We start from the raw sequence: 25958 nt of genomic DNA on the forward strand, positions 1-25958 counted from the left end.
ATCTGCCTCGGCATCCTTGTGGGCTGGTGGTCCTCTAGTTGGCTATAGCTGGTGGGCCCACCCGTGGTAGACGTTGGTGCACTTCACAATAATGCGGCTCCTAGATTTAGCAAGTGGTACACTCATGGCTAGCACTAGCAGTAGGCTAGAGAGTGAAGTAAAGCCACAGGAGAAGCTGAGCTGGCCTGCAAATATCTCCCATTCTTCTCCAATGGAGGCTCCCCATGGCGCAGCCTGCTCTCTAGACCTTCACTGACACTGGCCCCCATGCCGCCACCATCACCAGCAGCAGCCCTATCCTCATCCTTCTGGCCTTCAGCAGATGCCGTTGCCGTCAGCGATGACGGCTATGGCCATGGCCACAGTGGCAGCCGCGTCGACGAAGCGAGATCATCGAGGCGGCTGTTCTCGTGCCTCTTCTGCAAGAAGTTCCTCAAGTCGCAGGCGCTGGGAGGCCACCAGAACACGCACAAGAAGGAGAGGGTCGGCAGCTGGAACGCCCACCTCTACCTCCAAGCTGACCACGACGACCAGCCGGCCACCCGGACGGCTACGGTGCCGGCAAGGAGCTGGCGGCGCGCGTGCCTCGAGGACCACGAGAAACAGATGCTTCTACCGCAGCATCTTGATCTCAACCTTAAGCTTTAATTAGCTAATTTGTGTGTAGGTTTTCCTATGTTTCTTTCAATCTCATCCTCCTTGAACTAGCTATATATTAGCTTGTGTGTGTTTGCACTAGACCTACTATCTGCGTACGTAATTATATGCTGGCAATCATGTTCGTATTGTACTGTACATGTACTCCATCCGTTTCAAATTACTCGTTATGGTTTTAGTTCAAATTTGAACTAAAACCACGACGAGTAATTTGGAACGGAGGAAGTACTTTGGTTTGTACTACCGACAGTCTTCCCCCTAGCTCGTTTATTTATTTATTTTTACAATCAACTCTGAGGTTACTCACTACAAATTGTGTCTCATTGATTCGCAAAAAGAAAAAAGAAACTGTGATTAAGTTTTGCAGTTTTTGTTTCCACAGTCATTGTGAAACTGGACGTTGTGTTGTGTTTTTGTCATTCTCTTCTCCTCTCCTGCATCACTTCAGTTCGGTAGTAATCTGGGAACTCAGGTTCATCACTTCAGGTTGTCTCAGTTAGCAACAAGAAAAAAGAAAGTTAGCAAACAAGAAAGCTAACATGAGCACTTTCCTCATTGATTCCTGGTCTCGCAAAGGAGAGACTTTTCTTCACCTGTCGCTGGACGCCATGCACGGTGAGGTGATATACAGAGAAATGAATCTGTTCATGGTCCATGCATGCAAAGCCGTATGTCCATCTGTTCCCCACTGCACACTATTATGTTTGTTGTCTATCGGACTTCGGAGTTCGGACATGTGTGCTCCCATCAACATACATGACATCGCGCCGATACTGTATATTACAACCGCCAGTGCACTAGCGGAGCTATGTGCATTTCTGGGGCTGTGCCCCCCTAAGATTAGAGAAAACACTGAAGAAATTTCTTTCTAGGGTCTAGATTGACGAAAAAAGTAGTCACCACTGTCCGCTGCCCAGCGATGCTACACTTATGGACCGCAGGCACACGGAATCATCTACGGGGGGGGGAGGTGGAATCAGACGGTTGGTGCTCAGCTTTTTTCTTGCCGGAAATTACGGCTCCCTGGTCCACTCGCTCGCTTTGCGCTTTTCCCGCTTGATCCACTGCTATCTTATTCAAATCTGGCTACCTTTTTAAATTTGAAATGACTCACTAAATCAAACATGCTCATAGGTTTTAAGAAATCATTGATTTTTAATATCTTTGCAAACAAAAAACCATGTTTTTTAGAAATATAGGGAATATAAAAATTCTTTATTCATTTAAAAAATTATTCACAAATCTGAATGGTAGTTCCCAAATTAAACAAATGTTCATAAACTTTAGAAACATTCATAAATTCAGATAAGGTCCATGAATTTTAAAAATAATCAAGGCATTAAAAAATGTTTTCTTCACCTTTTTTAATTATTGTTTTTTTATAAATGTTCATGAATTAAAATGTCAACAAAAATAAAGTAAAATAAATGAAAAACTACAAAAAAAGATTAAAAAAATAAAATTAAAAAATAAACATGAATCTCAAACAATGATACACACCCATACAGATGGGGCCAGTGACCCCACAACCCCCCGACGCACAGGAGGCTCCAAATCTAGAGAGCTTAGTATCTTACTAGGCTAGATTAGTAACTTATTAACACATTAATGAGGTATTCATATATACGAGCATACATTAATTGCTATGAACACACACACTCTGCCCCTATAAGTGGGGCTGGACCAAAAGCGTGGGGATGGCAATGGGTACCCATTACCCGCGTACCCTGCGGGTAAAAACCCTATTAGGGCAAGGGTATGGGTCAAAAAAGTACCCATGGGTACATAAACAGGAAAATTTCATACCCAACGGGTATGGTGGGTATGGGTATGATTTAGTATAACCCATACCCATGTACCCATGTACCCGCATATATTATGACAAATAGACCTTATATGTTATTATCCACATATGAAACATATTATATGTACATAAATTCGACAGACCTAACAAGACCTCATCATACATTCATGTTAGGCCGCCGCACCACAATAGTTAGCCCATGAACGAGCATGCGTCGATGTAATGATGTGTTGTTGTTTATCAATTATTGTTATAAGTTGTTGTTTATGACTATGTAATGCTCAAATTGGTGTGTTACAAATCTGGGTAATTTTACCCGCGGGTACCCATTTACCCTGATGGGTGACGGGTATGGAAAAAAATTATACCCATCAATGGGTATGGGTACGGGTGATGGGTAAGGTTTGGAATGATGGGTAAGGGTATGAGATGGCTCCACCCGTACACAAACCCTGCGGATGCCATCCCTAAGCGTGTAGCTCGCGAGCATAACAAGCGCTCGATAGTTCTGCTCATTAAGCTCGCGGCTCGCTTCTTAAAGAACATAGCCAATTATCGATTTCAGCTTCTTAAGCTTAACGAACTTAACAAACGAGCTAACGACTTTCATGAGTAGCTCGTTAAGCTCGTTAGTAACAACACAACACATATTTCCATCTTATGTGACAAAATTTTTGTAGCACGTCATCCCATATATTCAATCTAATCTACATATCAGTAAACAAAGTAGTGCATTTTATTTTGTAGTCACCATCTTCCCTTCTTAAAAACCACATCTATACACTCATCATGTAGACCGTAACACATCAGAATCTATTAACGAGCGCTCGCGAGCACTCACGAGCTTAACAGCTTCAAACAAACCGAACCGAGCAGGGTTTTCTGCTCGTTAATCTTAACGAGCATAATGAGTCGAACCTTAACGAGCACGAGCTTAACGAGGCAAGCAGCTCATTAATCTACTATGAGCACCTCCGAGAGACTGAGCCGGCATATTACCTTGAGATTGACGAAGTCACCAAAGGTGTCTCGTAGTCGACGGGAATGTTTCCTCCCACTGAACACACATGGCCAGAAACCCTGAAATAAGCTAGTTGGCTGGCCTATTAGTTCACAAAATTAAAATAATTAGATCTTATTGTATGCTCTAAAGATAATTCATTTTGTTTAAATGCATCGATTGAATCATGTCATGTCTATTTTTCTTCTTGTAACTCTTGGATGTTTCGTACGTGTTTGGGTATGTTATCTGGTTATGCAAAGGTCGTGTACGTGCTCGATGTGTCGTGTATCGCCTTGATGTGACGTTTGCGTCAATAAAACGCTATAGATAAAAGAATGCATCACTTGATTCGAATATCCACTAAACTAACTCGTTTAAAAAATTCGGTGATGCAACCAAAAGAATGGGTGTGAAAGCAGGTGTGGTGGAATAAGAGCCAATAACATAGAGGAGATAACAAGAGACATGCGATTTTTTACGCGTCAGAGGAGGAACATTCAGTGTGCTCCTAGCTAGGTCATATATAGATACCCCTTGAATCACATATGAAGTGCAATGCTACTTTGTTATCGCATAAGCTATAGGCTCAGTCCATCAACACATTCAAAATATCAAGCAAAAGAGTCGAATAAAGAAAAAAAAGAGGGAGGGGGACGCGGAGTTTCTGCACCCGAGCTCAAATGAGCTCGGGTGAACAGTAAAATCAAAACTAAATCAAAACAAATTTAAAAAAATCCAAATTTTTTTTGGGAGAAACATTGACAAAAGTTCTAAGTGCTTGCAAAAATTCGCCATGAAATCACATTTCTAGAAGGCGTGGCAAAAAAAACAAAATCAGTACTCTGAAAAAGCTACTTTCAAAAGCATTTTGGAGCACTGAATTTGTTTTTTTGCCACGCTTTACAGGAATGTGATTTCATGATGAATTTTTGCAGGCACTTAGAACTTTTGTCAATGTTTCTTCCAAAAAAAATTTGAAATTTTTTGAATTTTTTTCGATTTTACTGTTCACCGAGCTCAAATGAGCTCGGGAGCAGAAAGGCACTTTCGGAGGGAAGAGCCATTTGTCGCATCCATGCTTCTAAGTGATCACAGTTCAGGTCTTTGTCATGCACAATGAAATGACCGGTACGTGCAACCTCCGTCAAGAGACGCCGGAACCCACTGTCACGCCCTCCTTCCCTACCCCTCCAAAGATTCACTCCAGCTCGAGTGCACGATCACGACATCCTCTATGACTTATGGAAGAGCCGTAAGATGAAGGTCAAATTTTAAAGATGACCACCCCTCTCATCATCATGCCCCCCATACATAGGACCAAGATTATGATTTGGCATTGCTGCAACCCTCTTTTTTGCTAATATATGTAATCTCTTGGTCCGGACTTAGGGCCTGTTCTGAGTCCCTCCGCTCCACGGCACACTCCCGGAGCACGCGGAACTGCAGTTAAAAATCATGGAGCGGGGAAACAAGTGCTCGGCAGATGCAGGGATTTCGCGGAACCATAGTTCAGGTAAGGCTTTGCCATGGTTTTGACCTTTCCACAAAAGAATAATTAAGGACCAACAAACGCACGCAGAAATGACCACCGAGCTGTCACCACCTCTGTAGCCATGATGTACTACCTCGACGTCCCTCTGAGCTCGTGTTCCTCGTGAGTTGCTGTACCCGGTGGGGATGGGTGGGCACCCATGGTGGACCTTGGCCCTCCACACAATAATGTGGCCCCAGACTTAGCAAGTGGTACGCTTCCATCTATAAACGTCTCACACCTCATTGGCTAGCAGTAGACAGTAGGCTAGAGAGTGAACGCCATTGGAGAAGGCGAGAAGCCGGGCTGGCCTGCAAATATCTCCCCATCTTCTCCAATGGAGGCTCCCCATGGCGCACCATCTTCTTTAGACCTGTCTCTGACGCTGGCCCCCATGCCACCACCTCCATCCTCCTCTGTTTGGGCTGCAGCAGACGACCTCGCTGCTGCCGGGGACAACGGCTATGTCCATGGCCATGGTGGCGCCTGTGAAGCGAGATCATCGAGGCGGCTGTTCTCATGCCTCTTCTGCGAGAAGAAGTTTGTCAAGTCGCAGGCGCTCGGGGGCCACCAGAACGCGCACAAGAAGGAGAGGGTCGGAAGCTGGAACGCCCACCTCTACCTCCCAGCCGACCACGACGACCCGCCGGCAACCATAACGACTAGGGCGCCGGCGAGATGGCCAAATGCGCCCCTTGACGACGGCGGCGACAAGCAGATGCAGCGTCAGCTTGATCTTAACCTTAAGCTCTAGGTAACTAATAGCTCGTGTGTACTAAGTGTTTACTAACATCCTTTTAATCTTCCTATTAATTATTTTCCTTGAACTACTTAGCTAGTGTGTGCGTGTGTGTGAGAGAGAGAGCACTAGACTGCAAACCTACTTAGCTACTCACTACTCACTGTGTAAGAGAATACGTACGCATGTTTGTACTGCACCATACATATATTTTGGTTTGTACCATCTACGGTCTTGCCCTAACTCCAAGGTTATACTTTGGTCAACAAAGTATACCGTTTTGTCTCATTAATCTGTTGGATATATGTTTGCAAAAAGAAAGAAAAATCCGTGCTCAAGTTTTGCATCTTCTGTTTCCATGGTCATTGTGAAGATGGACGTTGTGTTGTGTTTTTGTAGGGACCTGCAATTCCGCTTTCCCCTCTGCATAAGGTTGAGCTTTCTGTATTACTGTACTGTGGTTATGTTTGCGGGTGGATATTTTGGGACGGAGGGAGTAGTAGTTAGATGCTGCCGGGATTTCCTTGTCGATGTCATGAACTATTTATCAATTCCAATCAAATTGAGAGCCAGGCTTTTTTAGAGAAGAAAAATGTTTGTACCCCTATCTGTATGTCCGTTTTCTCGGGCGCTTTCTCCCACCATACATTGTTCATAAATACAATTGACTATTCGTCACCCTGGATGAGGAATAGTTTTCACCCCCCCCCCCCTCTATTTTATCATCGATGCACCGTAATTTTACGTTCTGTAAGTTTTGTCTTATTTCTGACGTAAAAGAGACCGTGAGAAAACATATAATCGCCGTAAAAAATATTTTATGTTACGTAAAATTACAAATATAAAAACATAGTGTAAAATATACATAAACTACAAATTTTCTTCTCTTATGACCAATATTTTTATTTTCTGATGCCAAATTTTATGTAGTGAATCAATAGGAATTTAACTATTTGAATTTCAAATGTAATTTAATCATGAAGTCATCGTAAGATTACCTCGGGTGAAGAATAATTTATTCTGCACCTGGGTGATGAACAATATCACTACATTAGTTTATACATTTATATGTGTGTACTCAGGTACATGAATTATGGTTGTCCAAGTTAGCAACAAGAAAAAAAGAAGTTAACCACAAGAAATCTAACATTTGCTAGCACCTCCAGAAACTTTATTTTGCGACCTTGTCTGGCTGTTACTTGCAGAATCATATGGGTGTGATATAGTTAAATAGCATGCTTGAAATCTCAAGACTTTTCTCATCAATTTTCTTTTTGAGAATGCCTTTTCTCCTTGATTCTCATTATTGGAAAGTAAAAGACTTTTCTTCACTTGTACGCCATGGTGAAGTGATATGTACATCGCAAGGAATCTTTTCTTGCATGCATGATCCACGCCACCATGCCTGCACAGCCGTACATCCATCTGTACCCCCAGCGGATTACTGGACCGCTAGATGCTTATCGTCTATCTGACTGACATATGTGCGGCCATCAAATACATGTGCGCATTTTATGATACGTGACACAGGGGTGAGTATTATGAGTGTGTGCAAATGTCCCATGTTTATATAAACTAAAAGAAATGAATATCTTAGGAGTGTGGTGTTCTGGATCTCGGCCTCCATGGAGTCCGAATTTTTGAAAAATTCAAATTCAAAATTTCCAGTTTCAGAAAATCTTAAAAAAACATGTAAAAGTAAACAAGGATGTGAGGTGTATGCGTGTAAAATTTCAGGTTGAAATATGTTGAAATGCGACATGTACAAAAAAGAAAAAATCATGGTCTGGAAGGATGAATAGTATTATGTGTTAAAAAACCTCAGATTTGGTTTTTTTGCACAACCCTCGTTTCAACGTATTTCATTTTGAAATTTACACACTTGTGCATTACGCCTTTATCTATATTTGTAATCGTTTTCATTTTTTAGTGTAAAAATATGAATTTTCAGGAATTTTGAATTTTGCATTTGGACGCCTCCAAAAGCAATTTCTCATATCTAAGCCTGTACGAAAATTAAAAAAAATACCCCCACCAGTCATACAAACTCCATTGGGCCCATTGGTTACAGCAACATGGTGAATGATTCATACTGGCCCCATAAAACCCTTTCTCACTGTCCGCCTTGGCTTACTTACTCTATCCATGTTTATTAGTGTCCTTCATATTTTGGGTCTAACTTTGGTCGTAAATTTACCTAATAAACTATAAATAAACGTAGTCAAAGTAATATCGTTGAAAATTTCATTCGAATACAAAATCAATGATATAATTTGTATGGCCCATAATTATATTTTGTTAGCTAAATCTATGATCTAAATAAATTTGATCCAAAATATAAGATTATTTTAGTGGAATCCAAAATACAATATGGGCTTATAACCTGGAATGAGGCCAGCATGGGCAGGCCTCTATCTAATGTGTGGACCACGAGTAATGGCGAGCGAGCTGGCGTTCACATGAGCCGTGGGTCCAGGATCCTACCGCATCTCAGACCCAAACACCTATTTTGAGTGAAACTATTTATGTATCTCTTCTTTACCTCAATCAAAAAGGAAAATAAAATATATTCTCTTCTCTTCTACTCTCTATCTCTATACTATACACTACTTAAAAAAGAACATAAGGTTTCATCTTTCACTAATTTTCTCCCGCCTTCATCCAACCTCGTACCCGCCATTGATTTTCCTTGGTTTTCATTCCCTTCTACTTCTCACCAAACCAATATTTGATAACCCAATAAATTAGATCAATCTATGTATAATAGTAAATTCATTGTTTGTAAATAAATCATTTCTAGTCGTAAAACCCGGTGTCTGTCAGACATCTTTAGTAACCCAATATATAGCAATAAATTCACGGCCAGAAGCAAATAAATATCAATCAATCTCTTATATTTTTAACCCAATAAAGTAGATTTATCATAGGAACACTCCTGCTTTATTAGTTTAAGAACTAGCTAGAAACTATATACTTTATGAGGAAAACATAATCTTATTTTGTCTATTTTCTTTGCGTCAAGATTTTTTCATATGATCTTTTTGTTGTGTTAAAAAAATGGCCACGTGGCAACACATGGGCACATACCTAGTGGACTGAAAAAACTACTCCCTATGGTCCATAATAAGTGTCGCAGTTTTGAACTAAGCTTGAACTAACCTTAGTTCAAAACTGTGATACTTATTTTGGATTGGGGGGGGGGGGGGGGGTAGGTAGGAAGTTTGTCATATGGTGCTAGGTGTATTCCTGTAGTTCTTGGTGTCCGTTCGATGTAGCTGGACGTGGTGTTGTGCTTTTGGACATTGTGTTGTGCTTTTGTCATTGGTTGCTTGTTTGTAGGGACCAGCAATTCCCTTTTTCCCATCCTGCATGAGGTTGCCTTTCTGTAGTATTGTATTGTTGTTATGTTTGAGGGTGGAATTGTCAGCTACTCCCTCCATCCCGAAATATAAGATAACTAGTAGAATGCCCGTGCGTTGCCACAGGCCTTTTTTTCATGTGCACATTAATACAATGCATATCAAATTTTGCAGATACAAATTTCTTTTTATTGCACATGTAAATTTAATACATATAAAACTTTGTATGTATAGAAAAGATAGCCTGCAACAATCATAAAAATAACTGAAACCCACTTCACTCAAAATTTAACTCAACCATGTATACACAGAGAGAAATGATCCAAATAATTATATGTTACAGACTAAGACAACCTATTTGATGCACTTAAGATATTCCCGTACAAGGTCAATAATGTTGTCTTTAGCTTCATTTGCATGGTACTTCAGCAAGTGTAATATGCCCTAGAGGCAATAATAAAGTTATTATTTATTTCCTTATTTCATGATAAATGTTTATTATTCATGCTAGAATTGTATTAACCGGAAACATAATACATGTGTAAATACATAGACAAATATAGTGTCACTAGTATGCCTCTACTTGACTAGCTCATTGATCAAAGATGGTTAGGTTTCCTAACTATAGACATGAGTTGTTATTTGATCAATGGGATCACATCATTAGAAGAATCATGTGATTGACTTGACCCATTCTGTTAGCTTAGCACTTGATCATTTGTTTATTGCTATTGCGTTCTTCATGACTTATACATGTTCTTATGACTATGAGATTATGCAACTCTCGAATACCGGAGGAACACTTTGTGTGCTACCAAACGTCATAACGTAACTGGGTGATTATAAAGGTGCTCTACAGGTGTCTCCGATGGTACTTGTTGAGTTGGCATAGATCAAGATTAGGATTTGTCACTCCGATTGTCGGAGAGGTATCTCTGGGCCCTCTCGGTAATACACATCACTATAAGCCTTGCAAGCATGATTACTAATGAGTTAGTTACGGGATGATGTATTACGTACGGAACGAGTAAAGAGACTTGCCGGTAACGAGATTGAACTAGGTATTGGATACCGGCAATCGAATCTCGGGCAAGTAACATACCGATGACAAAGAGAACAATGTATAGTGTTGTGCGGTTTGACCGATAAAGATCTTCGTAGAATATGTAGGAACCAATATGATCATCCAGGTTCCGCCATTGGTTATTGACCGGATATGTGTCTCGGTCATGTCTACATAGTTCTCGAACCCGTAGGGTCCGCACGCTTAAAGTTCTGTGACGATCGATTTTATGAGTTTATATGTTTTGATGTACCGAAGGTAGTTCCGAGTCCCGGATGTGATCACGGACATGACGAGGAGTCTCGAAATGGTCGAGACATAAAGATTGATATATTGGAAGCCTACATTTGGACATAGGAATAGTTTCGGGTGAAATCGGGATTTTACCGGAGTACCGGAGGGGTTACCGGAACCCCCCGGGGACTAATGGGCCTTGTTGGGCCATAAGAGAAAGAGAGAGGGGCCGGCCTAGGGCAGGCAGCGCGCCCCCTTCCCCATGTACGAATTGGACAAGGAGCAGGGGGGTGGGGCCCCCCTTTCCTTCTCTTTCTCTCCCTGCCTTTCCCCCTCCTAGTAGTAGGAAAGGGAGGAATCCTACTCCTACTAGGAGGATTCCTCCTCCTAGGCGCGCCAACAAGGGCCGGCCGGCCTCCCCCTTGCTCCTTTATATACAGGGGCAGGGGGCACCTCTAGACACACAAGTTGATCACAAAGATCTCTCCCAGCCGTGTGCGGTGCCCCCCTCCACCACAATCCACCTCGGTCATACCGTAGCGGTGTTTAAGCGAAGCCCTGCTGCGGTAGCTTCATCAACATCGTCACCACGCTGTCGTGCTAACGAAACTCTTCCTCGAGCTCTACTGGATTGTGAGTTCGCGGGACGTCACCGAGCTGAACGTGTGCTGAACGCGGAGGTGCCGTACGTTCGGTACTGAGGATCGGTCGATCATGAAGATGTACGACTACATCAACCGCGTTCTCATAATGCTTACGCTTAACGGTCTACGAGGATACGTGGACGACACTCTCCCCTCTCGTTGCTATGCATCACCATGATCCTGCGTGTGTGTAGGATTTTTTTTGAAATTACTACATTCCCTAACAGTGGCATCCGAGCCAGGTTTTATGCGTAGATGTTATATGCACGAGTAGAACACAAGTGAGTTGTGGGCGATACAAGTGATATTGCTTACCAGCATGTCATACTTTGGTTCGGTGGTATTGTTGGATGAAGCGGCCCTGTCGGTGTCAAAACCGGCGGATCTCGGGTAGCGGGTCCCGAACTGTCCATCTAGGCGGATGGTAACAGGAGGCAGGGGACACAATGTTTTACCCAGGTTCGGACCCTCTTGATGGAGGTAAAACCCTACGTCCTGCTTGATTAATATTGATGATATGGGTAGTACAAGAGTAGATCTACCGCGAGATCAGAGAGGCTAAACCCTAGAAGCTAGCCTATGGTATGATTGTTGTTCGTCCTACGGACTAAAACCCTCCGGTTTATATAGACACCGGAGAGGGCTAGGGTTACACAGAGTCGGTTACAATGGTAGGAGATCTACATATCCGTATCGCCAAGCTTGCCTTCCACGCCAAGGAAAGTCCCTTCCGGACCCGGGGCGAAGTCTTCAATCTTGTATCTTCATAGTCCAGGAGTCCGGCCGAAGGTATAGTCCGGCTATCCGAACACCCCCTAATCCAGGACTCCCTCAGTAGCCCCTGAACCAGGCTTCAATGATGACGAGTCCGGCGCGCAGATTGTCTTCGGCGTTGTAAGGCGGGTTCCTCCTCCAAGTACTTCATAGAAGATTTTGAACACAAAGGTAGTGTCCGGCTCTGCAAAATAAGTTTCCACATATTGCCATAGAGAGAATAATATTTACACAAATCTAATCTGCTGACGTATTCCGTAGCGTGACATCACACCACGGCCAAGTCTTTATTCGAATCATTTTACTGTCCCACCTCAGCGCGTTTAGCGAGGCGGTTTCCTTGGCACATCTTGTCAAAGCAGAGATCGTGTCCCCTTATTCTAGGATTCTCATCAATACGGGCGTGGGTAACCCAACCGTACCCGTTGGTATGTTTTCTCGATCAAAGGCGAGTCCCAAACGGTCACGGGGAGGGCCCTTGGTATTCAACCTCTTATAAAGAGACCAAGGCCTTACTCCTTTCTTTCAATCTCAAACGAGTTCGCCCTTCGCCTCGAGTTCCAACACCCAAGGCTCCAGATTTCAGGCGCTTCGGACCTTCGACAATGTCCGGTTCCGACCTTCGAGGCCGATGGATGCCCTCCTCCGTCACGGAGGAGGACGTGCTGAAGTTGAGAGAGGCCAGGTTCTTGACCGGCGAAATCTCGCATAGGCTGCCTGCTCAAGGGCAGGTCTTCCCACTCCCAAGCCTGGTGAGAGTGTGGTGTTCATGTCTCACTTCCTTCGGGGGCTAGGCTTCCCGACGGATCCCTTCATGAGGGGGCTCATGTTTTATTATGGGCTACAATTTCACGACTTAGCTCCGGAGTCCATCCTCCATATTTCCTCATTCATCGTCGTGTGTGAAGCCTTCCTCCATATTACTCCTCACTTTGGACTATGGCTCAAGACCTTCAAAGTAGAGCCGAAGATGATCGAGGGACGGCACGCGGAGTGTGGAGGTGCTTTTATAAGCAAGAATGCTGGTGCTCCATGGCCCGAGGGATCTTTTCAAGGGGAGTCCAGCTTATGGCAACGAGAGTGGTTTTATATCACAGCTCCCAGGAGCACCAGGTGGGTGGCGCTGCCTGCTTTCCACTCGGGTCCCCCGCCACGACTGGCGTCATCGGTCAATAAGGGGCTGGACTGGGGGTCGGCAAAGGACGTGCCCCTGTTGCAGGGCCGCACCCGAGATCTCCTAGAAAGAGACATAGTCTGGTCGTGGTGACGCAGGTTATGTTAATTCGCCGAGTTCTGTCTTGCAAACGTCGCCCCTCCGCCTGTGGGAGTTCAACCCGGAGGGACCACGAGTTCTCCAACATTTTCTTGGCATGACGCCCGTGGAGATGTACAAATTGTTCTTCGGACCACAAGTAGTGTGTCCGGATTCTACGGAGGACGCAGGTCTGAGCTGCAATCGTCCGGATACTCAAGTAAGTAGCCTTGTGCCCGGACTCGCTATCTGTATATTTATCATAAAATTGCCCCTAAAAGAGTTGTCCTTTAAACAGGAGTGGATAGCGAAAGCAAAGCTAATCAGGTGTCCGGCCCCCCTCCCCGAGACCACGCCGGGTCCCGTGCTAGTCAGGATGTTGGAGGTTGTGCCTTCAAAGGAAAGCGAGGGAGGGGACAAGTAAGCTACATCCTCCTCGAAGGAGGTTGTCCGGAAGGGAGGAATCGAAAATTCCTCTCCTCGGGGGAAGAAGAGGACTGCCTCTGAAGACCCGGAGACCATGGCCTCAAAGCGGGGGAAGAAATCTTCACCAGAGGGTCCTGTGCTGGGGGATACTTCGGCCAAATTATGCCCTCAAGGGGATCAGCCCTCCACCGAGCCGTAAGTAGAGAGGAGTTTTCTTTTTAAGAAACGAGAGAAATCCTTGCTTTATATCTGAGAAAAGTAATCGCAAATTTACCTTGTAGCTCGGACCGTAGCCCTTCTCAGCAGAGCTCGTCTTCGGGGGATCTTCTTCCGGAGATGATGGAGAGCGGAACGCCTCCCCCTGCCGTACCACCTTGCGAGGCGGGCGACCTTGAGGTATCGTCGCGGAGGGTTTCTTCGAATCTGGCAGGGTCGGAAGGTAGTCATATGCCCCCCCAAAGCCCTCCGCGTCCGGCCTTCGTAAAGGGCCATCGGACGAGTTCAGCGCCGTCTGGTGCGCGGTCGGAGGAGCTGAAGGATCTGCTAGGGCGAGCATCTATCTCAGAGGACCACCGTGCATTGATGGGTACGGTGATTGAGAGGATTTCATCCGCGGAGAGCGGATTGCACGAGGCCGTCAAGAGTTTATAGACAGGTTTTGAGGTACGCGAAATAATGTACCCTTTTTGGACAGTTGCGCATAAATAAGATGCGCCCTGTGTAGATAGTAGCCCCTGAGACTCTGTGCGTTGTCAAAAGTGACGGCGCGTAGAGGATCATAATACCAGGTCTAATATGCCGCCTTCATACGTAGGTGGCGAAGTGTCCGGCGGCAAGCCGGACTAACGAATTTGCCGAGCTAAAGCGGCAACTTGACGTGGCAGATGCCGACATCGCGCTTGTCAACAAGCAGCTTGACGAGGCACAATGTATGTAATTCCTCCGGCGGCACCTGGTAAGAGGAGCTTTATGCCAGTATCTTACAATGTGTGCGTTTGATGCAGATGGTGCTGCTGCCATGGAGAATCTTCAGGCGGAACTTGCCCGAGCCAAGGAGCAAGCCAGGAAAAGTGATGCGGCTACCGGAAAGGCAATTGAAGAGCTGAAAGCCGAACAGGCTGCTCACTGCCGAAGCAAGAAGGAAATGGCCGAGATGGCCGTGAAGCTGAAGAACGCTGCTGACCGTTGCAAGCTTCTTGAAAAAGAAGATCGGGCGGAACAGACGGACCTGGAGAAGGCCGTTTCCGATGCCAAGGATGCTCGCTTTGCAATGAGAGCTATGAAGGAGGAGCTGCATCAGGCCGGAGATATCACGGCTGGAAAGCCCTTTATGCTGCAGAGGAAGTTCTGTGATCCTAAACATGCTCCGTTAGACCGGATGTGGAGTACGGCGGACACCTATCTGGATTTGGTAGCGAGTGCCGCAGATGCGGCCGAACACTTCCGAGATCAAGAAGATCGCGAAGTGGAAAAGCTCTTTTGGTCGCAGTTCCACAATCCGGAGCGTCCACTGTCATTAGCCGATCGTTTGGCCGAATGGGCCGAGCTAAATAGGTTGTCCGGACTCGCCATGAAGTATGTCATGAGTCATCTGTGGCCAGAGAGGCCGGAGCCGAAAAGTTATTTCAACTTAGTGCAGCAGTTCCTTGGTGCGGCGCCACATATCGATGCGATGAAGAGGTCAGCATGCATAGAGGGTGCGCGGATGGCTCTTGCCCATGTGAAGACATACTGGGCGGAAATGGAGGCCACCGCTGTTGCATCCCCAGACTCGGATGGAAGCCGAGTACCTGCCGAGCACTATTTTCAGGAAGTTCTGCAAGGTGCTCGTTTATAGAGACGCAGTGCTCGAAGGATACTATATTCGAATAGCATATATTATTGTAAAACAATATTTTGATAAATTGTAGAAGCTTTCTATGCTTGTGCCTGCAAGTATTATAATACCTCCTGTGCGGCCGTTTAACATATATGTATATATAATCTGAAAGATGGCAGTCGTCGGCTTCAGCCCCCACGCACATAATGCGGGGGTGTTCGCAGAAGGCGCATTTTCACACTTGATCCAACGTCTTGGTCCTACAAAGGAGGTGATAGCGCAGCGAACTAGGCAATCGGACTATGATGCTTTATCACTTTCACTTAGCCATAGGAGTTTGATAGTAAGGCTACTTATATAGCCCCTGGTGGCGCCTGCGCTCGCCCAAACTCGGGGCGCGTATGTGTCTGGCCGGGAAGCGGCCCTTCGTTAATGCAGAGGAATCCTAAAGATTCCGGTAAGTCATCGAGTGGTTGACCAGTCTCACGCTATATCATGACAGTCAGTTTTTGGCTTTTCTCTACTGAGGTGCTCGCCTGGCTGAACCGGGGCACAATCGCAGTAGTTCTCCTGGTGCTGCCTTAGCCGATAGAGCGGAGCGTAAGGTAGCAAAACACAGGAGCCGGGAAAACCCAACATTTGACCAAAGACATGATTCGGAGCTGATGCATATAAGGCCAAACTCGCGACGCCGAACACTCCCTAAGGTATTCGGTCTTTATGAGGGCGGGCGGGATAACACCCTTAGTAATAAGCCCCTAGTGTCCAAGTACGCACAAAACTCTGACGTGGCCACATGCCAAAACGCCAGCCTCCTCCTTGGTTATACCAAGAAACCAGGGGATGTGTATCAACAAGAGACAGTAAAAAAGGTTTACGCAGGGTCTTAATCTGAAAAGAATCCTTGGAACGGGTCCCTGTTGCACGTCTGCGCCTGTGTCTCCGTTGTGCCGTATCCTGGACGGGCGTAGCACGGTGTTCATCTGTAAAAGAGAGGAACTTAGTTTAGGAAAGATCGTGGCAAACATGAGTTATACTAAATAAACGAAGTATAAATCGAAATGGGTAAAATTGAGCTTTATTGTCTCTTGTTTTGTATGCGCGGAGCCCCTAGTACAGGGGTATACGGCTATTAAGCCTTTATCAATTGTATGTTTATGCCGGACTCGTCTAGCCGTGTCCGTGGTCTTGACGACCTGTCTAGGTGCTTTGGCTGGTGAAGCCGCTTTATTGTGGGGCTGTCAAGGCAGCCGCACTATCTTCCGCGCGGGGGGAACACTCAATGTTTTCCCTTTAATGAGATGATACCTCGTGGACAGGGCATCTTAAGCGTGAGAGATGCATAATGCGGTATTGCGTTAAAGCGGGCGAAAGCTTCGCGTCCCAGCAGTGCTTAATAGCTACTTGAGAATGGGGCGATGTGGAAAGTTAGCTGTTCGCGACGGAAGTTATCGGGGGAGCCGAACATAACTTCTAGCCGGAGAGAACCCATGCAACGGGCATCCGGGCCTGGCGTTACCCCTTGAAAGGAGGTTTGCTATGGCGAATTTTTGTTGGGTCTATCCCCATGTTGCGGATTGTGTCCTGGTATAACAGGTTTAGACCACTGCCGCCGTCCATCAGGACATTTGTAAAGTGGAGTCCGCCGATTATTGGATCTAATACCAAGGCTGTCCAGCCTGCGTTCCGGATACTTCTAGAGTAATCCTGATGGTCGAAGGTGATCGGTTTTAACAACCATTGGCGAGACTCCTTTGGGATAGGCCGTATGGCGCGTATCTCTGTTGGCGCCATTCTGTTCGTCACGTGAAGTAAGTTTACTGTTTTGACTTCTTGTGGGAAATCCTTTTGTTTCCTGGTGCTCTTCTTGTGGGGTTCGTCGTCGTCCTCACTTGGTGTGTCGAGCCCCTTGTGTTCGGCATTGAGTTTGCCGGATTGCTTGAAAACCCAACAATCTCTGTGGGTATGGTTCGCAGGCTTCCCGGGAGTACTGTGTATTTGACATATCTTGTCCAAGATTTTCTTTAAGTTGGATAGCTCCTCCCTGTTATCCTTGAGGGGCGGCTTTCTCTGATTCTGCCGCGAGCTTTTGAAACGGCGTTGACCGTCGTGCTCTTTGGGCTGTTTCTCTTATTCCGGCGCTGGTCCTTGTTGCGTCGGGGTTTTCCGTTTCCATCCCTAACTTTGGATGTACTTGGGTCGCTGGTGCTACATCTTGCCAACCAGCTGTCCTCTCCTGCGCAAAAGCGGGTCATGAGGCTTGTTAATGCGGCCATTGTTCTTGGCTTTTCTTGGCCGAGGTGTCTGGCGAGCCATTCGTCTCGAACGTTATGCTTAAAAGCTGCTAGGGCTTCGGCGTCTGGACAGTCGACTATCTGATTCTTTTTAGTAAGAAATATGTTCCAGAATTTCCGGGCTGACTCTCCGGGCTGTTGAGTTATGTGACTGAGATCGTCTGCATCCGGAGGGCGGACATAGGTCCCTTGAAAATTTTCCCGGAAAGCATCCTCAAGCTCTTCCCAACTTCAATGGTGTTTTCGGGAAGGCTTTTGAGCCAATGCCGGGCTGGCCCTTAAACTTGAGGGGTAAGTATTTTATGGCATGGAGGTCATCTCCTCTGGCCATGTGTATGTGGAGGATATAATCCTCGATCCAGACCCCAGGGTCTGTTGTTCCGTCGTACGCCTCTATGTTTACAGGCTTAAATCCCACTGGAAATTCATGGTCCAGCACCTCATCAGTGAAACATAGGGGGTGTGCGGCACCCCTGTATTTGGGTGTGCAGTGATGTTCGGATATTTGTTGTGTTGCATTACTTACTAGAGAATGCTTTCTTGGCCCGTAGATAGATCTGGCTGGGCCATCTTTTTGATGCGGATCCTTTGGTGGATCGCGTGCCGGCTTGTGTGCGTCGCCGCTTGCTGCTCCATGCTGGCCATGCGGTTGTCTATCCGACCGGGTGGCTTTCCTATTTTTTGACTGCGGGGGCTCTAAGGCCTCCTCGTCAAATTCAGGCAGTAGCTTTCGCTTTGGATAGCTTTTTGTGCGACGACTGCCGCCATATTTGTCTGCGGTGTTGCATACTTTGCTCCATCTGATTCTGAGTGCATCTCCCGCAGTTTTGAGCTTCCGCTTCTGCTTTTTCAGGCTACGCGCAGTAGCGACGAGCCCTTCGTGGAGGTTCTTCTGCTCCATGAGCCTATCCGGCGTAAGGTCGTCCGGACTATTGTTTTCGCCGGGGACGGGGTGTTCAGTTTGTTTATCCAAGTTGCCCTGTTCGGACGGTTGCTCGAAGGCATGTTCGTCGTCCGCCGGCTCGTCCTGCTCTATGGATGGGTCTGTATGGCTGATGTCTCTATCGAGGCGGGGCTTGGAGCAGCGCTTACGTTGCCGCTTTGATTGCTTTTCAAGTGAACGATCCCTCGTTGCATCCCTGTGTTCCTCGTCGTTGCTTCCTTTGGGTGTGTCCACCATGTATACATCATGAGATGAGGTGGCTGTCCAGTGCCTTATAGGCGTTGGTTCATGTTCATCTCCTACATCGTCGTCCATACCGTTGATGTCTTCGGAGTCGAAGTCGAGTACGTCGTTTAAATTATCAACAGTGGCTACGAAGTGGGTGGTGGGTGGGCTTTGAATTTCTTCATCATCCGCATCCCAACCTTGTTGACCATAGTCCGGCCAGGGCTCTCCTGATAAAGAAAGAGACTTTAGTGAATTCATAATATCGTTGAAGGGCGAGTGCTGAAAGATGTCCGCGGTGGTGAACTCCATGATCGGCGCCCAATCAGGTTCGATCGGTAGGGGCGCGGAGGGCTCGTAGTCTGGAGAGGAGTCCGGCTCCTTGGAGTCACGGGCTTCGCAGAGAATAGGGCTGGTGTTCGGCTCGATTGTCGTAGAGATTGCAGCCCCCGAGGCGGTGTCCAACCACCCATCCTCGATTGGCGAAGTTGGCTCTGAATTAAGGGTCGGAGCTGATGCGGGTGCAGCCTCCAGGGCACTGTTCGGCGGCAGAGCTAGATCATGCCCATCGTGATAGTGCGGCGCGCTCGGCTGCGGCTCGAATCCGTCGAAGATCAAGTCTCCGCGGAGGTCCGCTGTGTAGTTTAAACTTCCAAATCTGACTTGACGGCCAGGGGCGTAGCTTTCGATCTGCTCCAAATGGCCAAGCGAATTGGCCCGCAGTGCAAAGCCGCCAAACACGAAGATCTGTCCGGGGAGAAAAGTCTCACCCTGGATCGCATCATCGTTGATGATCGGAGGAGCCATCGGGCCTAAAAGTGACGACACAGAGGAACTCTCAATGAAAGCACCAATGTTGGTGTCAAAACCGGCGGATCTCGGGTAGGGGGTCCCGAACTGTGCATCTAGGCGGATGGTAACATGAGGCAGGGGACACAATGTTTTACCCAGGTTCGGGCCCTCTTGATGGAGGTAAAACCCTACGCCCTGCTTGATTAATATTGATGATATGGGTAGTACAAGAGTAGATCTACCGCGAGATCAGAGAGGCTAAACCCTAGAAGCTAGCCTATGGTATGATTGTTGTTCGTCCTACAGACTAAAACCCTCCGGTTTATATAGACACCGGAGAGGGCTAGGGTTACACAGAGTCGGTTACAATGGTAGGAGATCTACATATCCGTATCGCCAAGCTTGCCTTCCACGCCAAGGAAAGTCCCTTCCAGACACGGGACGAAGTCTTCAATCTTGTATCTTCATAGTCCAGGAGTCCGGCCGAAGGTATAGTCCGGCTATCCGGACACCCCCTAATCCAGGACTCCCTCAGGCCCGGACCGACATTACGCGTACGCTTACGCGAGACTGGTTCTACCGACGTGCTTTGCACACAGGTGGCTGGCGGGTGTCAGTTTCTCCAACTTTAGTTGAACCAAGTGTGGCTACGCCCGGTCCTTGAGAAGATTAAAATAGCACCAACTTGACGAACTATCGTTGTGGTTTTGATGGGTAGGTAAGAACGGTTCTTGCTCAGCCCGTAGTAGCCACGTAAAACTTGCAACAACAAAGTAGAGGACGTCTAACTTGTTTTTGCAGGGCATGTTGTGATGTGATATGGTCAAGACATGATGCTATATTTATTGTATGAGATGATCATGTATTGTAACGGAGTTATCAATAACTGGTAGGAGCCATATGGTTGTCGCTTTATTGTATGCAATGCAATCGCCATGTAATTACTTTACTTTATCACTAAGCGGTAGCGATAGTCATAGAAGCAAAGTTGGCGAGACGACAACGATGCTACGATGGAGATCAAGGTGTCGCGTCGGTGACGATGGTGATCATGACGGTGCTTCGGAGATGGAGATCACAAGCACAAGATGATGATGGCCATTTCATATCACTTATAGTGATTGCATGTGATGATTATCCTTTATGCATCTTATTCTGCTTTGTTTGGAGGTAGCATTATAAGATGATCTCTCACTAAATTTCAAGATAAAAGTGTTCTCCCTCAGTATGCACCATTGCCAAAGTTTGTCGTGCCGAGACACAAAGTGATGATTGGGTGTGATAAGCTCTACGTCCATCTACAACGGGTGCAAGCCAGTTTTGCACACGCAGAATACTCGGGTTAAACTTGACGAGCCTAGCATATGCAGATATAGCCTCGGAACACTGAGACCGAAAGGTCGAGCGTGAATCATATAGTAGATATGATCAACATAGTGATGTTCACCATTGAAAACTACTCCATTTCACGTGATGATCGGTTATGGTTTAGTTGATATGGATCACGTGATCACTTAGATGATTAGAGGGTTGTCTATCTAAGTGGGAGCTCTTAAGTAATATGATTAATTGAACTTAAATTTATCATGAACTTAGTAGCTGATAGTATTTTGCTTATCTATGTTGTTGTAGATAGATGGCCCGTGCTGTTGTTCCATTGAATTTTAATGCGTTCCTTGAGAAAGCAAAGTTGAAAGATGATGGTAGTAATTACACGGACTAGGTCCATAACTTGAGGATTATCCTCATTGCTGCACAGAAGAATTACATCCTGGAAGCACCGCTGGGTGCCAGGCCTACTGCAGATGCTGCTGACAACGTTAAGAACGTTTGGCAGAGTAAAGCTGATGACTACTCGATAGTTCAGTGTGCCATGCTTTACGGCTTAGAACCGAGACTTAAACGACGTTTTGAACGTCATGGAGCATATGAGATGTTCCTGGAGTTGAAGTTAATATTTCAAGCAAATGCCCGGATTGAGAGATATGAAGTCTCCAATAAGTTCTATAGCTGCAAGATGGAGGAGAATAGTTCTGTCAGTGAGCATATACTCAAAATGTCTGGGTATCATAATTACTTGACTCAACTGGGAGTTAATCTTCCTGTTGATAGTGTGATTGACAGAATTCTTCAATCACTGCCACCAAGCTACAAAAGCTTCGTGATGAACTATAATATGCAAGGGATGAATAAGACTATTCCCGAGCTCTTCGTGATGCTAAAGGCTGCGGAGGTAGAAATCAAGAAGGAGCATCAAGTGTTGATGGTCAATAAGACCACCAGTTTCAAGAAAAAGGGCAAAGGGAAGAAGAAGGGGAACTTCAAGAAGAATGGCAAACAAGTTGCTGCTCAGGAGAAGAAACCCAAGTCTGGACCAAAGCCAGAGACTGAGTGCTTCTACTACAAATAGACTGGTCACTGGAAGCGGAACTGCCCCAAGTATTTGGCGGATGATGTCTACTACACAACCTTCTTCTTGTAGACGTTGTTGGGCCTCCAAGTGCAGAGGTTTGTAGGACAGTAGCAAATTTCCCTCAAGTGGATGACCTAAGGATTATCAATCCGTGGGAGGCGTAGGATGAAGATGGTCTCTCTCAAGCAACCCTGCTACCAAATAACAAAGAGTCTCTTGTGTCCCCAACACACCCAATACAATGGTAAATTGTATAGGTGCACTAGTTCGGCGAAGAGATGGTGAAACAAGTGGTATATGGATAGTAGATAAAGGTATTTGTAATCTGAAATTATAAAGACAGCAAGGTAGCAAGTGATAAAAGTGAGCGTAAACGGTATTGCAATGATAGGAAACAAGGCATAGGGTTCATACTTTCACTAGTGTAAGTTCCCTCAACTATAATAACATAATTGGATCACATAACTATCCCTCAACATGCAACAAAGAGTCACTCCAAAGTCACTAATAGCGGAGAACGAACGAAGAGATTATGGTAGGGTACGAAACCACCTCAAAGTTATTCTTTCCAATCAATCCGTTGGGCTATTCCTATAAGTGTCACAAACAGCCCTAGAGTTCGTCCTAGAATAACACCTTAAGACACAAATCAACCAAAACCCTAATGTCACCTAGATACTCCAATGTCACCTCAAGTGTCCGTGGGTATGATTATACGATATGCATCACACAATCTCAGATTCATCTATTCAACCAACACAAAGGACCTCAAAGAGTGCCCCAAAGTTCTACCGGAGAATCACGACGAAAACGTGTGGCAAGCCCTATGCATAGGTTCATGGGCGGAACCCGCAAGTTGATCACCAAAACATACATCAAGTGAATCACGTGATATCCCATTGTCACCACAGATACGCACGGCAATACATACATCAAGTGTTCTCAAATCTTTAAAGACTCAATCCGATAAGATAACTTCAAAGGGGAAACTCAATTCATTACAAGAGAGTAGAGGGGGGAGAAAACATCATAGGATCCAAATATAATAGCAAAGCTCGTGATACATCAAGATCGTATCACCTCAAGAACACGAGAGAGAAAGAGAGATCAAACACATAGCTACTGGTACAAACCCTCAGCCCCGAGGGAGAACTACTCCCTCCTCGTCATGGAGAGCACCGGGATGATAAAGATGGCCACCGGAGAGGGATTGCCCCCTCCGGCAGGGTGCCGGAACGGGTCTAGATTATTTTTCGGTTGCTACGGAGGCTTCTGGCGGCGGAACTCCCGATCTATTGTGCCCCTGGAAGTTTTACGATACGTAGGTATATATGAGTGAAAGGACTACGTCGGTGGACCGAAGGGGGGCACGAGGCAGGGGGGCGCGCCCCTACCCTCGTGAGCACCTCCCTCATCTTCTGGCGTAGGGTCCAAGTCTATCCGGTAGGTTTTCTTCCAAAAATAACTTCTCAAGTTGATTTCATTCTGTTTCGACTCCGTTTGATATTCTTTTTCCTCGAAACATTGAAATAGGCATAAAATAACAAATCTGGGCCGGGCCTCCGGTTAATAGGTTAGTCCCAAAAATAATATAAAAGTGGAAAATAAAGCCCAATATTTCCTAAAACAGTAGATAATATAGCATGGAGCAATAAAAAATTATAGATACGTTGGAGATGTATCAACATCCCCAAGCTTAATTCCTGCTCGTCCTCGAGTAGGTAAATGATAAAAACAGAATTTTTGATGCGGAGTGCTACTTGGCATAATTTCAATGTAATTCTTCATAATTGTGGCATGAATATTCAGATCTGAAAGATTCAATACAAAAGTTCATATTGACATAAAAATAATAATACTTCAAGCATACTAACTAAGCAATTATGTCTTCTCAAAATAACATGGCAGAAGAAAGTTCATCCCTTGAAAATCATATAGTTTAGTCATGCTTCATTTTCGTCACACAAGAATGCTCTCATCATGCACAACCCCGATGACAAGCCAAGCAATTGTTTCATACTTTAGTAATCTCAAACCTATAAACTTTCATGCAATACATGAGCGCGAGCCATGGATATAGCACTATGGGTGGAATAGAATAATGAGGGGATTATGTGGAGAAGACAAAAATAGGAGAAAGTCTCACATCAACGAGGCTAATCAATGGGCTATGGAGATGCCCATCGATTGATGTTAATGCGAGGAGTAGGGATTGCCATGCAATGGATGCACTAGAGCTACATATGTATGAAAGCTCAACAAAAGAAACTAGTGGGTGTGCATCCAACTTGCTTGCTCATGAAGACCTAGGGCACTTGAGGAGGCCCATTGTTGGAATATACAAGCCAAGTTCTATAATGAAAAATTCCCACTAGTATATGAAAGTGATAACATGAGAGAGTCTCTACTATGAAGATCATGGTGCTACTTTGAAGCACAAGTGTGTTAAAAGGATAGTAACATTGCCCCTTTTTATTTATTTTCTTTTTTGGGGGGCCTTCTCTTTTTTTGGCCTTTCTCTTTTTTTTGGGGGGGGGGGGGACAATGCTCTATTGAATGATGATCATCACACTTTTATTTATTTACGACTCAATGATTACAACTCGATACTAGAACAAAGTATGACTCTATATGGATGCCTCCGGCGGTGTACCGGGATATGCAATGAATCAAGAGTGACAAGTATGAAAGAATTATGAACGGTGGCTTTGCCACAAATACCATGTCAACTACATGATCATGCTAAGCAATATGACAATGATGAACGTGTCATGATAAATGGAATGGTGGAAAGTTGCATGGCAATATATCTCGGAATGGCTATGGAAATGCCATAATAGGTAGGTATGGTGGCTGTTTTGAGGAAGATATAAGGAGGTTTATGTGTGAAAGAGCGTATCATATCACGGGGTTTGGATGCACCGGCGAAGTTTGCAGCAACTCTCAATGTGAGAAAGGGAAATGCACGGTACCGAAGAGGCTAGCAAGGATGGAAGGGTGAGAGTGCATATAATCCATGGACTCAACATTAGTCATAAAGAACTCACATACTTATTGCAAAAATCTACAAGTCATCAAAAACCTCGGCACTACGCGCATGCTCCTAGGGGGATAGATTGGTAGGAAAAGACCATCGCTCATCCCCGACCGCCACTCATAAGGAGGACAATCAAATAACACCTCATGTTTCAAATTTGTTACATAACGTTTACCATATGTGCATGCTACAGGACTTGGAAACTTCAACACAAGCATTTCTCAATTTCACAACTACTCAACTAGCAAGACTTTGATATTATTACCTCCATATCTCAAAACAATCATCAAGTATCAAACTTCTCATAGTATTCAACACATTCATAAGAGAATTTTATTATTCTTGAATACCTAGCATATTAGGATTTTAGTAAATTACCATGCTATTAAGACTCTCAAAATAATATAAGTGAAGCATGAGATTTCATCTATTTCTTCAAAATAAAACTACCACCATGCTCTAAAACATATAAGTGAAGCACTAGAGCAAATGACAAACTACTCTGAAAGATATAAGTGAAGATCAATGAGTAGTCGAATAATTATGCAACTATGTGAAGACTCTCTAACATTTAATAATTTCAGATCTTGGTATTCTATTCAAACAGCAAGAAAAGAAAAATAAAATGACATTCTAAGAATGGCAAACATTATGTGAAGGAGCAAAAACTTAGGATCAACCAATACTAACCGATAATTGTTGAAGAAGAAAGGTGGGATGCCAACCGGGGCATCCCCAAGCTTAGATGCTTGAGACTTCTTGAAATATTATCTTGGGGTGCCTTGGGCATCCCCAAGCTTGAGCTTTTGTGTCTACTTAATTCCTCTCATATCACGGTCTCCCTAAATCTCAAAAGCTTCATCCACACAAAACTCAACAAGGACTCGTGAGATAAGTTAGTATAAACCATTGCAAAAACCTTATCATACTCTACTGTAGCAAACCACTA

The 25958-nt window shown here is 45.2% G+C and overlaps 1 protein-coding gene and 1 pseudogene across 1 annotated transcript; both read left to right on the top strand.

The window, feature by feature from the left end:
• The first annotated feature begins 211 nt into the window (after nt 1-211).
• LOC123057411 (uncharacterized) lies at nt 212-893 on the top strand (annotated as a pseudogene).
• Nucleotides 894-5275: 4382 nt separating this feature from the next.
• Nucleotides 5276-6056, top strand: LOC123057412 (zinc finger protein 1-like). The gene has a single exon (XM_044480403.1). It carries the CDS (start codon nt 5333-5335, stop codon nt 5747-5749), a length of 417 nt encoding a protein of 138 aa, XP_044336338.1. The 5' UTR covers nt 5276-5332; the 3' UTR covers nt 5750-6056.
• The last annotated feature ends 19902 nt before the right edge of the window (nt 6057-25958 follow it).

Source organism: Triticum aestivum, chromosome 3A (genome assembly GCF_018294505.1).
Source record: "Triticum aestivum cultivar Chinese Spring chromosome 3A, IWGSC CS RefSeq v2.1, whole genome shotgun sequence".
In the NCBI taxonomy this organism is placed as follows: domain Eukaryota; kingdom Viridiplantae; phylum Streptophyta; class Magnoliopsida; order Poales; family Poaceae; genus Triticum; species Triticum aestivum.